The sequence below is a fragment of the Magnolia sinica genome, chromosome 14 (assembly GCF_029962835.1).
Source record: "Magnolia sinica isolate HGM2019 chromosome 14, MsV1, whole genome shotgun sequence".
In the NCBI taxonomy this organism is placed as follows: domain Eukaryota; kingdom Viridiplantae; phylum Streptophyta; class Magnoliopsida; order Magnoliales; family Magnoliaceae; genus Magnolia; species Magnolia sinica.
Window position 1 is genome coordinate 6,316,335 of NC_080586.1, and position 13,158 is coordinate 6,329,492.

The 13,158-nt window shown below is 39.2% G+C and overlaps 1 protein-coding gene across 2 annotated transcripts; it reads left to right on the forward strand.

Annotated features, from left to right (window-relative positions):
• Window positions 1-5,157: 5,157 nt before the first annotated feature.
• LOC131225578 (uncharacterized) lies at window positions 5,158-12,393 on the forward strand. 2 transcript variants are annotated; one of them, XM_058221128.1, is made up of 9 exons: window positions 5,158-5,669; window positions 7,879-8,406; window positions 8,866-8,931; window positions 9,024-9,190; window positions 9,581-9,734; window positions 10,174-10,264; window positions 10,340-10,749; window positions 10,860-10,964; window positions 11,878-12,393. In XM_058221128.1, exons 1-9 carry the CDS (start codon window positions 5,535-5,537, stop codon window positions 12,148-12,150), a joined length of 1,929 nt encoding a protein of 642 aa, XP_058077111.1. In that variant the 5' UTR covers window positions 5,158-5,534; the 3' UTR covers window positions 12,151-12,393. The 2 variants fall into 2 exon arrangements, with proteins under 2 accessions (XP_058077111.1, XP_058077112.1); XM_058221129.1 differs by having other exon boundaries at window positions 5,159-5,669; window positions 10,177-10,264.
• Window positions 12,394-13,158: the final 765 nt, after the last annotated feature.

A 13,158-nucleotide genomic window follows, 5' to 3' on the forward strand; every position in this document is an offset into this window, starting at 1 on the left:
GAGGTACGAAAAGGAAATTTTAGACAAAAATATTCTTAATTGTTAAGATAAAACAATAAGAAAAAGTATGGATATTTCCATCTTTATGAATTTATCCTTACATATAGGGGTCTAGTCTGTTTATTAAGTTTCAGGGTAAAACAGTCTAAAAAAGTAAATTTTGTTTGAGTTGAATAAAAAAAGATGGGTGTTACATCAGTCCATGTTGAAAATTACCCATTGCAAATTTGTAGCGCAATTTATTTGATTTAGTTTGAGTTAATTTATGCCACGTGTACAATCTCAGAGCACCTGTGTATCATGATCACACGGAGCCGGAGTATCTAATGACTCCATAATCCATTTAACTCCTGAATGGCAAAAGATACAAACGAGCCCATGGTCCTCTAGAATTATGGGCGGAGCCCAAAACCTGCTTCAAATCCATCCGTTCGGCTTGCTGCCTAAGGTCATAGGAAGATCTTGGGACCATGTGATTCATGCCGTGCATTCTAGACCGTTCGTTTGATGGGTGTCACATCCAATGCAAAGATCCTTAGCCGTGCTTTCTTTAATTAATAGGACTGGATCTAGTGTATCTCGAGTCCTTGGAGGTGCGGTGCCTCGCCATGTTATTGATGTACATGGTGCATATGGACTAGTGCATATGGACTAGATTTAAACCGTTCATATGATAGATCAAACAGTAAATGGGCCGTGGACCAAAAATTATGTGATTTGGACAATCCTAACCTTTGATCGGAGCAATGAAAAAGAACACTACAAAACAAAATCAGCAAAGACTCCATTCAGAAAGAAAATGTCTTTTTGAGGTTAGGATTGTACCGATCAAGTTGTCATCACTGTCAACGCCCAACTAATCAACGGTTTGGATCATTGAACTATGGCCCACGTGTGAGAATCGAAAACCCAAGTACAGTGTGCGAATCCTATTCGTGCAAACAGTGGGGCCCACATTGAAGATCATCTCATCTTGAAAATCACACTGATCCATTCATCAGGTGGGCCACTCGGCCCAAATCAACCTATGTCGACTGATGATGATCAACGGCTGTGGTTCCCCTAATGCCTGATTAGCCTATTCTCCGGGCTAATTGATTCAAACATCGGGGCCCACCTTTTACCGAAAGCAAGAACATGCCATCAATTCGGTCTTGACTTGCCTGTAAACCCAGGTTTCAGGAATCCCCTGTAATCTCAAGCTCTTTGGGCCCCACAGTGATGTCTGTGTTATATCTAATCCATCCAATCCGTCCATGTAAGAGGAACCGTCGAGATTAAAATTCAAGTGGGCCACACCATAATAAACCGTAGAGATTAAACGTCCACCGTGGAAAATTCTCAAGGGCCACAGAAGTTCTCAGTGCAGGAAAGTGTCATCCTTTGACCTGGCGCACTTGAGTTTTTGATATCCCATCGTGTCTGAGATAATGTCCTAAAAGGATCTGACAAAACGAATGGACGGATTGGATATAGGGAAAAAAAACAATGGACGGAGTGGATATAACAAAAAATCACGGTGGGCCCCACTGAGCTTGGGTTTAGAGTGGATTCCCAATGCAAGTCGTCCACAAATTCAAAATGTCCTATTAAAGCAGCCATCCACGACCCGTCTCAATATATCGCGATAAATTGATAAAGAGAAAAAAAATCCGAGAAACAATTACATACAGCGCGCTGTACCATAACTCATGAAACATCCATTTTTATCACTACCATATCGCATACATAAAAAATCCTGTCCGTAGAAAAATGTTTCAGATAACATACTGATCATATGGTGTGAAAATTAGACCGATCCAAGAACATAGTAGGACACAAAATCCATAACAATGCACATCTGATGAATAATTTAATATACTAGAGTGGCCCATTAACTGATTATATCATTCTATATTAACACCACATGATATTCATGATGTGGACCACCTTATATACGGCTACGATATTTACATATATATGCCAAGTTGGCAAAAAGATAATTGTGTATGGTAATTTATAATACATTTGTGAGAGAAAAGGAAATCTACACACCCATTTGAGAAAAACAAGACCCTTCCCAACTCCCAAAAAGAAAAAGAGAAATTCTATTTTTTGGCCAAACAAACCCACTTCCCAAAAGACATTGAGAAGAGGCATTTCTAGATCTACATCAATAACCCCCATAGAAAGATGAGAGAACTTCCCATCCATCAATCCCAAAAAACCTCCACCAAAAGAAAATCTTTTTTTAATAATTAAATTAATAAATTAATAAAAGAATAAAAAAATCAGTCTACCTTTCTCTTTCCATTCTTGAAAATCCACACCACCAAACCTCAAAACCCCAAACTCTCCCATCATTTCCCACAGCCCGATGCCCCCCCTCACTCCTCCCATCATTTTCAGTTAGACGAGTGAAAAGGATAAAAGGAACGAATAGACAGACATTGTAACTAGTAAGGTAGTCTGCAGGTGTATACAAAATTATACTCTTGCAAGCCTAGAATGTCTTTTGGCAAAGTTATTGTCCACTACCTACCCTAGGCTTGGCGTGTTTCTCGACCGTTCATTTCTTTTATTGTCCACCAACCTCTTTTAGATTGTACAAGGGCCCACTTACACGTGGCTTGGATCTAAAACGTCGGAACAGTAGGCCGTACACAAATCAAATTAGCTACCCCAACTCAACTGGAAAAGGGTCGATGCAACTCAGCTTGAAATTGCCTTCGCGCCAAGTTGAGCTGTTTTTTTGAAGTTCAATTCAACATAGATCGAACCTTAACCCAAATCAAATTAGTTTGGTGACTCGGTTACTTTGATATTGATGTTGGTCACCAAGTGTTCGATGATATGACTCAATGAAGTGTCGGCCAGTGATAAGGAAGATACTTATATAAAACAAATATCATTTTTCTTGAATTTTAATGTTGCCTACAAGGTATTTGATGAAATACTTATAAAGAACTATGTTGTTTTACATAAGTAAGAAATTGAAAGTACACTCCATGTGTTTGTGAAAATACCATGTGCACAGGTTCAATCTTATCTCAAACTCGACTTGAACTAGCTCGAGGTATTGACCCAATTGAGCTGAGCTGGCCAATCAGGCTCGAAGACCAATCAAGCTGAGCCAAGTCAAGTTGTGCCAAGCTTGACCCAGTTCGACTCATTTACATCACATGATGTGATGGTGATCGAGTCACTGGGGATTGGTTAATGTGAATGGTTCTTCGAAATTTACTAGACTTTTTTCCCCCTTGTATTAAATTATTAAAAAAATAATAAATTCCCTAAAATAAATTTAGATTTTCAAATATAGAATAAAATATCATTGAGTGAATTTTGAAATTTCACCTCATTAACTAAACATGATATATAAAAATGTAATTCAATTTTGAATAACCATAATATTATTTCTCTTCCTATAATCAAGATTTCCAAATATGAAATACAATGTTACTGAATGAATCTAGAAATTTCACGAACTGTCTAAATAAGGTATCTAGATGTGAAATTCAATTTTCAATAGTACTAACATTTCTCTTCCTCTAATCATGATTTTCAAATATGGAATAGAATACAGAAATTTCACCTCACAAATTAAATAAGGTATTTAAATATGGAATTCAATTTTCATTAGTATTAACATTCCTCTTCTTATAATCATGACTTTTTAATATGTAATAAAAGTTAATCGAATGAATCTAGAAATTTTGCCTCATTAGCTAAACAATGTATCAAAATATGAAATACAATTTTCAATCGTGATAACATTTTTCTTCCTACAATCATAATTTTTAAATATGGAATAGAAAATTAATGGACGGATCTTGAAATTTTGCCTCACCAACTAAACAAGGTATCTAAATATGAAATTCAAATTTCAATTGTGCTAACATTTTTTTTTTTCTATATTCATTATTTTTAAATATGTATTAAAAGATTATTAAACAAATCTTGAAATTTCACCTCGCTAGCAAAACAAGTTATCTAAAAATTCAATTTTCATTATTCTTACATTTCCTTTTCTATAATCATGTCTTGAATTTATCAAATATGGAATATAAGGTTTTTAAATGAACCTTAAAAATCACTTTGCTATCTAAATAAGACACCTAAATATAAAATCTGATTTTTAATAATAATAATGAAAATAATTTTTACTTTTTCTATAATTATATCTTGAATTTATTGAATTCAAGCACAACTTAGGTAAGAAAAAGACCATAGATTCAACCACATGCATATATTTGAGGACTTTAATTTTAGGGACTGTTTGGCCGGGCAGATCCCATGGTATAAAGAGGGATTGGATCAATTTTAAGGTAATGATGGTGGTGTCAGTGGATTGTCTTAAGATCCATGGGATTGCTTATATCCCGGACAAGTTCACTGGGTTTGTTTGGCACGCCCTACATATCCCGGGATTTTACCTTCCAATCCATCCAACCAAGGGATAGGATCAATTTTAAGGTAATGATGGTGATGTTAGTGAATTGTCTTAAGATCCATGGGATTGCTCATACCCTGGGACAAGTTCACTGGATCTGTTTGGCTCGTCATACCAATCTCAGGATATTGCTAATCCCATCCCTCCTAATCCCATCTAATACCACATCCAGCGCCCAGCCAAACACGCCCTTAAGCGGCTCCATGGATTATTAGACATATCCTATTTGGACAGACCGATCCCACGGTATTGGGAGGGATGGGATCACGATATCCCAGGATATGCATGACGAGCCAAACAGACCCAGTGAACTTGTCATAGGATATAAACAATCCCAAGGATCTTAAAACAATCCACTGACATCTATCAGTCCCTTAAAATTGATCCTATCCCTTGGTTGGACGGATTGGATGGTAAAATTGCGGGATATGCTAGGCTTGCCAAACAGAACCGGTGAACTTGTCCCGTGATATAGCAATCCTATGGATCTTAAACCAATCCACTAACACGCCATCATTACCTTAAAATCCATCCCATCCTGCCTAATCGGAGGGGTTTCGCCCGGCCAAACAGGCCAAAGCAACCAAAGTAACAAACCTACGTAGAGAAAAATTAGAAAGAGAGAAATGAAATGGTGGTCCCGCACACACATTCCCATGCACCCTCTTCCTCTCACACAAAATGGTCCTACTCCCATGATATTACATCACTCCTAATATTCTTCCAATGGGGCTAATCCATCTTTCTCTCAAACTCTACATCTATCAGTCTATCTATCTTATTGAATATCTAAGGAGATCTTTCTTTGGGATTTTTATGTCTTTTCCCACCACCAATCCATTTCATTTCCTGTTTGTTGAAACAGTCCTTTAGACATGAAAGCACCTATCTTTTCTTGTCTACAGACACTCATGTCCTATATCTCACTGGGTTTGTTCATGTACTTTTCACCCTAACATCTCTCTCTCTCTCTCCCTACCTCCCCTTCTTTTACTCAACGGACTGTTTTTCTTCTTGTTGGTGGAGTTGAATTGTTGCTAGAAGAATCTTTTTTTCTTTTTTTCTTTTTAATTATTTGAAGTTGGTGGTGGTTTTTGGTGAGATGGGGTCTTTGGGTGGAGAGGTGTTGATGAAGAAGAAGGCAATGTGGCTTTATCCTAAGGTTTTGGGCTTCAATCCTTCTGAGAGATGGGGCCACTCAGCTTGCTGTTCTAATGGGGTAGTCTATGTTTTTGGGGTATGTATCATGAAATCCATGATCTAATCTATCCGTATATTTATTGAATGTATCTATACATGTGTTTCATTTGCTTTTGGTGAGTTTTTCTTTGGTTGGTTTTGTAATGGTTTTAACAACTGCAAATTGCTTGTTTTGATGTATGTTTGTGTGGTTTTATTTGACGTTTTTTACTTCATGCTTTCTTCTTTTGATATGTTTTTCCTTCTTTTTTTTATTGTTCTATATATAGCATGTGAAATGGATTTTTTTGGGCTATTCATTTATTTTAATTTTCTCTGTTTTTTTTTTCTTGAATTAGTTCTTCATGTTACATGTGAGGTGGGTTTTTTGTTTTTGTTTTTTTTTTTAATTATTATAATTTCTCTATTTTTGGGTGTCTTGTAGATTGTATGTTTTTTTTTTTTTTGATTGGATCTGTTTTGGTTGCTGAATGGCTGTGAGTACAGGTTTTTGAAGCTTATGTTTGTTTAGTTTTCTATCTTTCTCTATACCATTTTTTGAAAAAAATGGTATAGATTGTATGTATCATTTAAAAAAAAAAATTTATTATGAAGAAAAATGCTATGGCTACTGGAGCCAGTTGTACTCTTCTCGCACATGCCAATGCAGCACATGTGGTTAAGATCCGGGCTGTTCATCGGGTCGGCCGTACCATGTATGTGCCATGGCATGAAAATAGGCTCATGTTACCTTGATGGACTTGTGTATGGAAAAGGACTGCAAAAAATAAGACTGATTATCATTATAAGATGCGTACCAGTGGCCTTCCAGATTATCCTTACCTAACTGATTCTTGGGTCATGGAGCATACATGGTGAGGCCCACCAGATGAATGGTTCGGATCCTACACACACATTCCACATTAGCACATGGATGGGGTAGCATTCGGGATCTTACTCTCGCGAGTAGCTTTAGCAGGCTCTATGCTGAGAAGTATGATAACAATGCTCAACTGAAATTATCAATACCAAAAGTATATACAGGTGGAGCCCATGGTCCAGCAATCCAGACGGTTGATTTGATGAGCCCACCATGGGTGCCCCATGCACTCAAATTTCCCAGGTTTTATGAAATATGATCCATCCATCTGTGAATTCTTTCGTCCACCTGCCGTCAAGAGCGGGGCCCATCATATGAACCGCTTGGATCACTGAACCTTGGCACTACGATCTATGAACTGAAACTCAAGTATAACATGGATGATCTCTGGTTGAACATCATACACCACCTCCTCTGTAACATAGCAAATTTCTAGATTTCCAGTTTATCATTTCATTATCTAGGCTTTTCGTGATTATGTAGTATCTATCGAGATTCAAAATATCATTTCGTATTGCATCGTATCGAGTAAAATCATTTGGCGAAATGATACTAATTTCAGTTCTTATCGTCGACACAAACCAATACGAATGCATGTTACTGAAATGGATCATCAATACATTCCTCCCCAGATAATTCTAATAGATTTCATTGTCTTTCCAAGATTGATAATATCCTAATTGATGGTACTGTAGATCATGATAAATCCATAACCTTGTCTACTTAATTTGATGAAATAAATAGAGATCGGGACTGTTGATCGTCACCCAAATGAGAAGAGTGTCATGAAATTGGGAATCGCAATGGGAGAGTGCTCTTTATGTTTTCATGTTATATTGGTAATGGGATTGCTAATCTCCTTTTATAGACATCCGATCCACTATCCTAACGGTCAGATCATCAACTCTGTCAAGGTGAAACAGCCCTCTCATTTGGGAAACCAATCCCCTTCTTAATCTTAATTTTAACAGTTCAAAACCAGACTTGAGAATTAATAACATCAGTAGTACTAATATAATATGAAATGAAAAGAAATTAGAAGTTTGTTTAAGAAACCAATATGGGGATTATCCAGGATCTTCAGCACGAACAGCTAGCATCCATGTTCTTGACAGAAATCGTTTCTGTTCCATTTCTCGTGCATTTTCGTCCAAGGAATTGCATTGTCCTTTCTTGGAAGGGGGCGCCAGCTTTATATTCTCTCCGTTCTTGCGCTATCTTTATATTCTTTGCATCTTTGTTCATGATCGGTGTTTGGGTTCTTTTATTTCTCATATCAGATTTCAATCTCTGAGGCTTGTTCTGTTCTAGTTGAATTCCTTACATATATGAACTGTTTCTTTATTCCACACCATATATTTAATGTCATATCAGCTACCCATTTCAGGGCTGCTGTGGTGGGTTGCATTTCAGTGATGTGCTTATGTTGAATCTCGATACAATGGTCTGGAGCTCCCTTGTGACAACGGGTCAGCTTCCTGGTACCCGAGACAGCCATAGTGCAGTACTTGTTGGTGATAGGATGGTAGTTTTAGGGGGTACGAATGGTTCGAAGAAGGTAAACGATCTTCATATATTGGACCTACAGACGAAAGAATGGAGCCGACCCGCTTGTACAGGGGACCCACCTTCGCCTCGCGAAAGTCACTCAGCTACAGTAATAGGCAATGACAAGCTGGTGATTTTTGGAGGTAGTGGAGAAGGGGAAGCGAATTACTTGAATGATGTGCATATCCTAGACCTTAAGGCCATGCGATGGACTTCTCCAAAGGTGAAGGGCGATCTCCCTGCACCGAGGGACAGCCACATTGCGGTTGTGGTTGAGAGCAAGCTTCTTGTTTATGGTGGAGATTGTGGTGATCGATATCACGGTGAAGTCGATGTTCTTGACTTGGACACACTAACGTGGTCGAGGGTGCGGTTTGTTTTCTGTTGTTTTCCTTTCATAAGTGTTAATTTCTGTCGGATGATGTTGGTAGTTGTGTTAATAGATTCATAAAAATATCACTAGTTATCTGAGGGTGTGTTTGGTTGCTCAATTGGATTGAATTTCAATTCATTAGTACAAGAAAAGAGCAAAAGTGGGGCGGGGACCACTTTAGTTCAAATCTCTACCAAACTCCTGTTTCGAATTCCGCATGTTTCAGGTTGGACTTGAAACTATACCAATTGCAATTTGGGAGTTAGCCCCTCGTGATGGATGGAGTGGTGCTAGCGCCACTTTTGGCCATTTAGCAATTATTGAATTGAATAATTAGAATTCAGTTCAATCAAACATCCAAACACGGCCTAAATGTGAATAAATTTCTTGTTTCATGTGAGTAATACATGACGTTTTGGCTCTTCCATTAATAGTTATTCATTTCTGTTACAGTTGGCAGTTCAAGGATCTTCACCAGGGGTTAGAGCGGGTCATGCAGCTGTAAATATCGGGACAAAGGCAAGACACTTATATTGAAACTTTGGTAGTGATGATTTGTGAGAATGGATTTATGAATAAAACGATTACCTGTTTCCCTTCTGCATTTGCAGGTTTATGTCATTGGCGGCGTTGGTGATAAGCATTACTACAATGATGTTTGGGTTCTTGATCTGCACACCTGTTCATGGACTCAGCTTGATATATGTGGCCAGCAACCGCAAGGGCGGTTTTCTCACAGTGCCGTGATTACAGAATCCGACATTGCCATCTATGGAGGGTAATTCTTATATCTGCTAAAGAATCCTTTCTTGATTTGCTTGCTTTGTAGTTTCCTACATGAGCATCTATACAGCATTTGCTTGGCCCAACAAACTTTAAACATGAGGCCCGCCTTTTGGTGATCCAAATCAATCATAAGGTGGGTCATTCTTAGATGGGGGATACCCAGAAAATCTTCTGTTTTGAAAGGTGCCAACCATCGGATTGATACCCCATTAAAGCCTGGACCATTGGATTGTTCAGAGCATCTGAAAGGGAAGATATTGGTGAAATGATGGGGCCCACTAGATGAACATGGTTTCCTTTGTTTGAGTGTCATTTAATACACCTCTTTCTATATTGGATCATATTCAAGATTATTGTTTTTTGTTGTTTTGCAAACTGGCAGGTGTGGAGAGGACGAGCGGCCTCTGAATGAATTGCTCATCCTACAATTAGGGGCAGAGCACCCTAGTGGACGTTACAACATTTCCTTGTGCAAGACTTTTGGTAGCCATTGGAACCAAGAAAGACGGAGATTTTTGAGAGGAAGTGAGAACTTGGTAAGTGATGCTTGGATTTTGAGTTGTAAGCCTAATTGCGTTTGGATGTTTAATCAAATTGAATTGCAATAATCAACCCTGTAAAGAGTACTGACAAAAGCTCTCGAATTGTAATTAGCATTTTCAATCCAAATTCGAAACATGCGGAATTGAAATGGGGCGTTTGATTCTCGTTGTGAATTGAATTCATGCTACCTTCACTTCAGTCATTTCAATCAGAATGAATTGATTAGGGTGCGTTTGGTTCCATAAATATCATGAAATATTAGGATTAATCAGTGTAATTCGGTGCAAAACTTCATGATATTTGATGAAATTTGGTGCGACCAAACACACCCTTAAGCATCCGAACACATTGTTGGGTGCAACTTACTAACCATGCGAAGATCTTATAAAATGTTTGTAGCGTCTTTAAATCCTTTCTTGTCTTCTTTCGTAGCAGAGAGCTATGGTTTTTAGAAATGGAGAACTGAATAGTAGGGCCCGCGAAATGGATGGCGAACAGAAGCACCCTCTCCTACGTAATTCGGGTGAGTCTCGCATGCCGTTGATTTCATGACCACATGCAAAGGTCAGATACATAACCACCTTCCATTATCTTTCAGATAGCATGCATCCAAAGAGGAGGAAAACTGGTGATTTGAAATTTTGGGAGGTTGAATCAGAACAAGAAGAACATTCTCTGTCTCTATCCCAAAACTCGTCGCCGTCACAATCCGATCAAGAGCAGACCACAGCTCAAAAACTGACTTCTGCTGCTTCAGACTCCGTCATGGTCTCCCCGCCCTTCGGATTGTTTAAGCGGAGGAATCCGATCAATGGCCACTGCCAGTCTAACAACGCAGTGAATTGCCAAATGGAGCAGAGAAATGGTACAGCAAGGACTGGTCAGGATTTTCATTTTGTGGCGCCTAAACCAGAACAGTTCCTCCGTATTGTCCACACGGGAAGGCAAGAAGGGAAATATCCACCGTCGGATCAGAAGGCTCTTCCAAGATCTGTAGTTCCTCCACTGGTAATTCTTTTTGCATTCTAACAAGAACTGAAATGTCGACGAGCTGAAATCTTTCTGTGAATTGTGGTGTAATCATCTCATCATTTCATGTTTTGGGTGTTTCTCTGTAGATTGGTGCTGAGGTTCGAGGAACGGTCGATGGAGCTTTTGATTCCGGCTACCTCATGACTGCAAATGTCAATGGCCAGATTCTGAGAGGGATCTTATTCACTCCAGTAAGCTTCTTTAAAACTCAGTCTAATGAGGAATTGTACATGTTCATAGTATCTGCTGGAATTTGGTTTTGTGCTTGTGGGGCCCATGGATCAGTGATCCATACCATCCATATGATAGGCCACGCCCCTAAATTTCACAGACTGGAAGATCCTAGCAATTCAAACTTCAACCTTTTTTCAGTTAAATGTGGACATTTTATAGTCACATGCATTTGAAACATGCTAATTATCATATGTTTGAGCTGTGTGGGGCGCATCATGATGTGTGATTGTCATCTGACCTGTCCATTAATGTGCCCCAGCATTAGGCCTAGATCAATCCAGCCTGATTTATAACTTAAGTGGGCCACACCAAAGGGAATGTTGGGGAGAAGACACCCACCATAGCAACTTCCAGATAGAATGTGGGGTCCACCTGTTTTGTATATGTCATCCAACTCAGTCATCAGGTATGCCCCACCAGGATCAAGGGACCCACTTGAACTCGGCCACAACAAGTGAACATGGGTATGATTCTTCACTGTTTCCCTTGGTGTGGCCCACCCAAGATTTTGATGGAGATGATTCTTAGCATGTATGGTGCCCCATGAAGAATCTCACCTATTGAACGGTTCGGATAAAACATACACATCATGGATGGGGTCCACACAGCTCAAATGCATGCATGTGATCTTTTCACCCTTTCTAAACTATCTGCAGCCATTAATGGTTGGATTCTCCCAAGGAGATTCTTACGTTGTGGCCCATCCACCACCAGACCACATAAAAATAGTTTGGACCGTCAAACCATGGGCCCCACTTTTAAAAACCAACGATCCAACCGTATAATTCCTCAACTCTAACTTTGAATGAAAACCCAATTTCTTTTTTTTTTTTTCAAAATCCTTACTGCATTTCCATCTCCTTGTTACAGGGACCCGGTGTTGTAACAAGAGCAGCCGTTCATCCTCCTAATCCACCTCTAACTGCTCAACCGTGTCCAAATCCGAATCATGGCTGTATCAGATCACAGCAACCATCGACGTTCGTACTGCCAGAATCCGGCCATCGTGCCCGGCAGGCCCAATCGCCGACTGTCATCAGATCTGTGCCGTCCATAGGCAAACAAGCAACAAGACTCGGTAGTGATCTGCAAGGCGTTGTTCTAACACTAGGTGGACCGGGCAATTGTCATGGCCCACCGTAGAACTTCGCCAAATCGACCGTTGTTCAAAGCTAGGCCAGTTTTTTTTTTTTCTATGTAAATCCTAAAAAGATAAAAAAAAAGAAATAAACGGATGAGATTTGTCGGGTTCATGTATCTGTTTGTGTTTGAATCGTTGATGGCCCACTGTTGTATTGTTAGATGCTATTTTGGATGGCAGTGAGGGAAATGTGTAGAGATCTTGAGCTTTGCTTTTTGCCTTGATATTATCTGTTGTTCCTGATCCATGGTCACGGTATTAACGGCCGAGATGGAATGATGATCAGGACTGGTCATGATATTAATGACTACTATGAGAACAATTTTGAACGGTTCTGATGTGCTGATATAAGTGTAGGGAGAGGATTGATGAGTTCACGTATGGTATATTTGCTTGAAACTGCTTGAATTGTCTGCCCGGGCAACACTTGCTGGGGACCAAAGGCCCAACTAAAGGAACGGATAGAGCAACGGTCCACACTAAATCGTTGAAGCTCAGCACAACAGACGGTTGGAGTTGTCCAATCACTGTGGATTTTTTGACAATGGACCATCCACTGCTGTCCCACCAGATCAACGGTACAGATCATCACATGGGTGATGCATAAACCATAAACAATTATTGGGGTTATATGCTTAAAAAAAAACTCAAGAGTGTGTAGCTTAACAAAAGGTTCGGTGTTCGCAGCAAATCACATGGGCCATACATCTATATTTTCAGAGATTAGATCTATTAAAGTTTATTTGAGAAGGTCCCTAAGGGCCTGTTTGGGAGCGTGGTTTTGGAACCCTCGGGATTGGAAACCCCCTGGATTGTCCATCCAGTCGGTGTGTTTAGCATCCTTGAGTGTGAATTAACTTTAATTCAAAAATACTTTAGGAGGTTTGAATTTAATTACTAAATCAACTTTAATATCCCTAATTAGTGAGATATATAATTTTTGACACTATAGTTGTCATAAGCCCGCTGTAATACCTGCTTTGCCTGAAAATGATAAAATTCCAAGTCAC

Coding starts and splice junctions, on each gene's coding strand:
- LOC131225578 (XM_058221128.1), top strand. CDS start 5,535: ATGGGGTCTTTGGGTGGAGAGGTGTTGATGAAGAAGAAGGCAATGTGG. Junction 8,932..9,023: donor CTGTAAATATCGGGACAAAG/GCAAGACACTTA, acceptor CTGCATTTGCAG/GTTTATGTCATTGGCGGCGT. Junction 10,265..10,339: donor CCCTCTCCTACGTAATTCGG/GTGAGTCTCGCA, acceptor ATTATCTTTCAG/ATAGCATGCATCCAAAGAGG.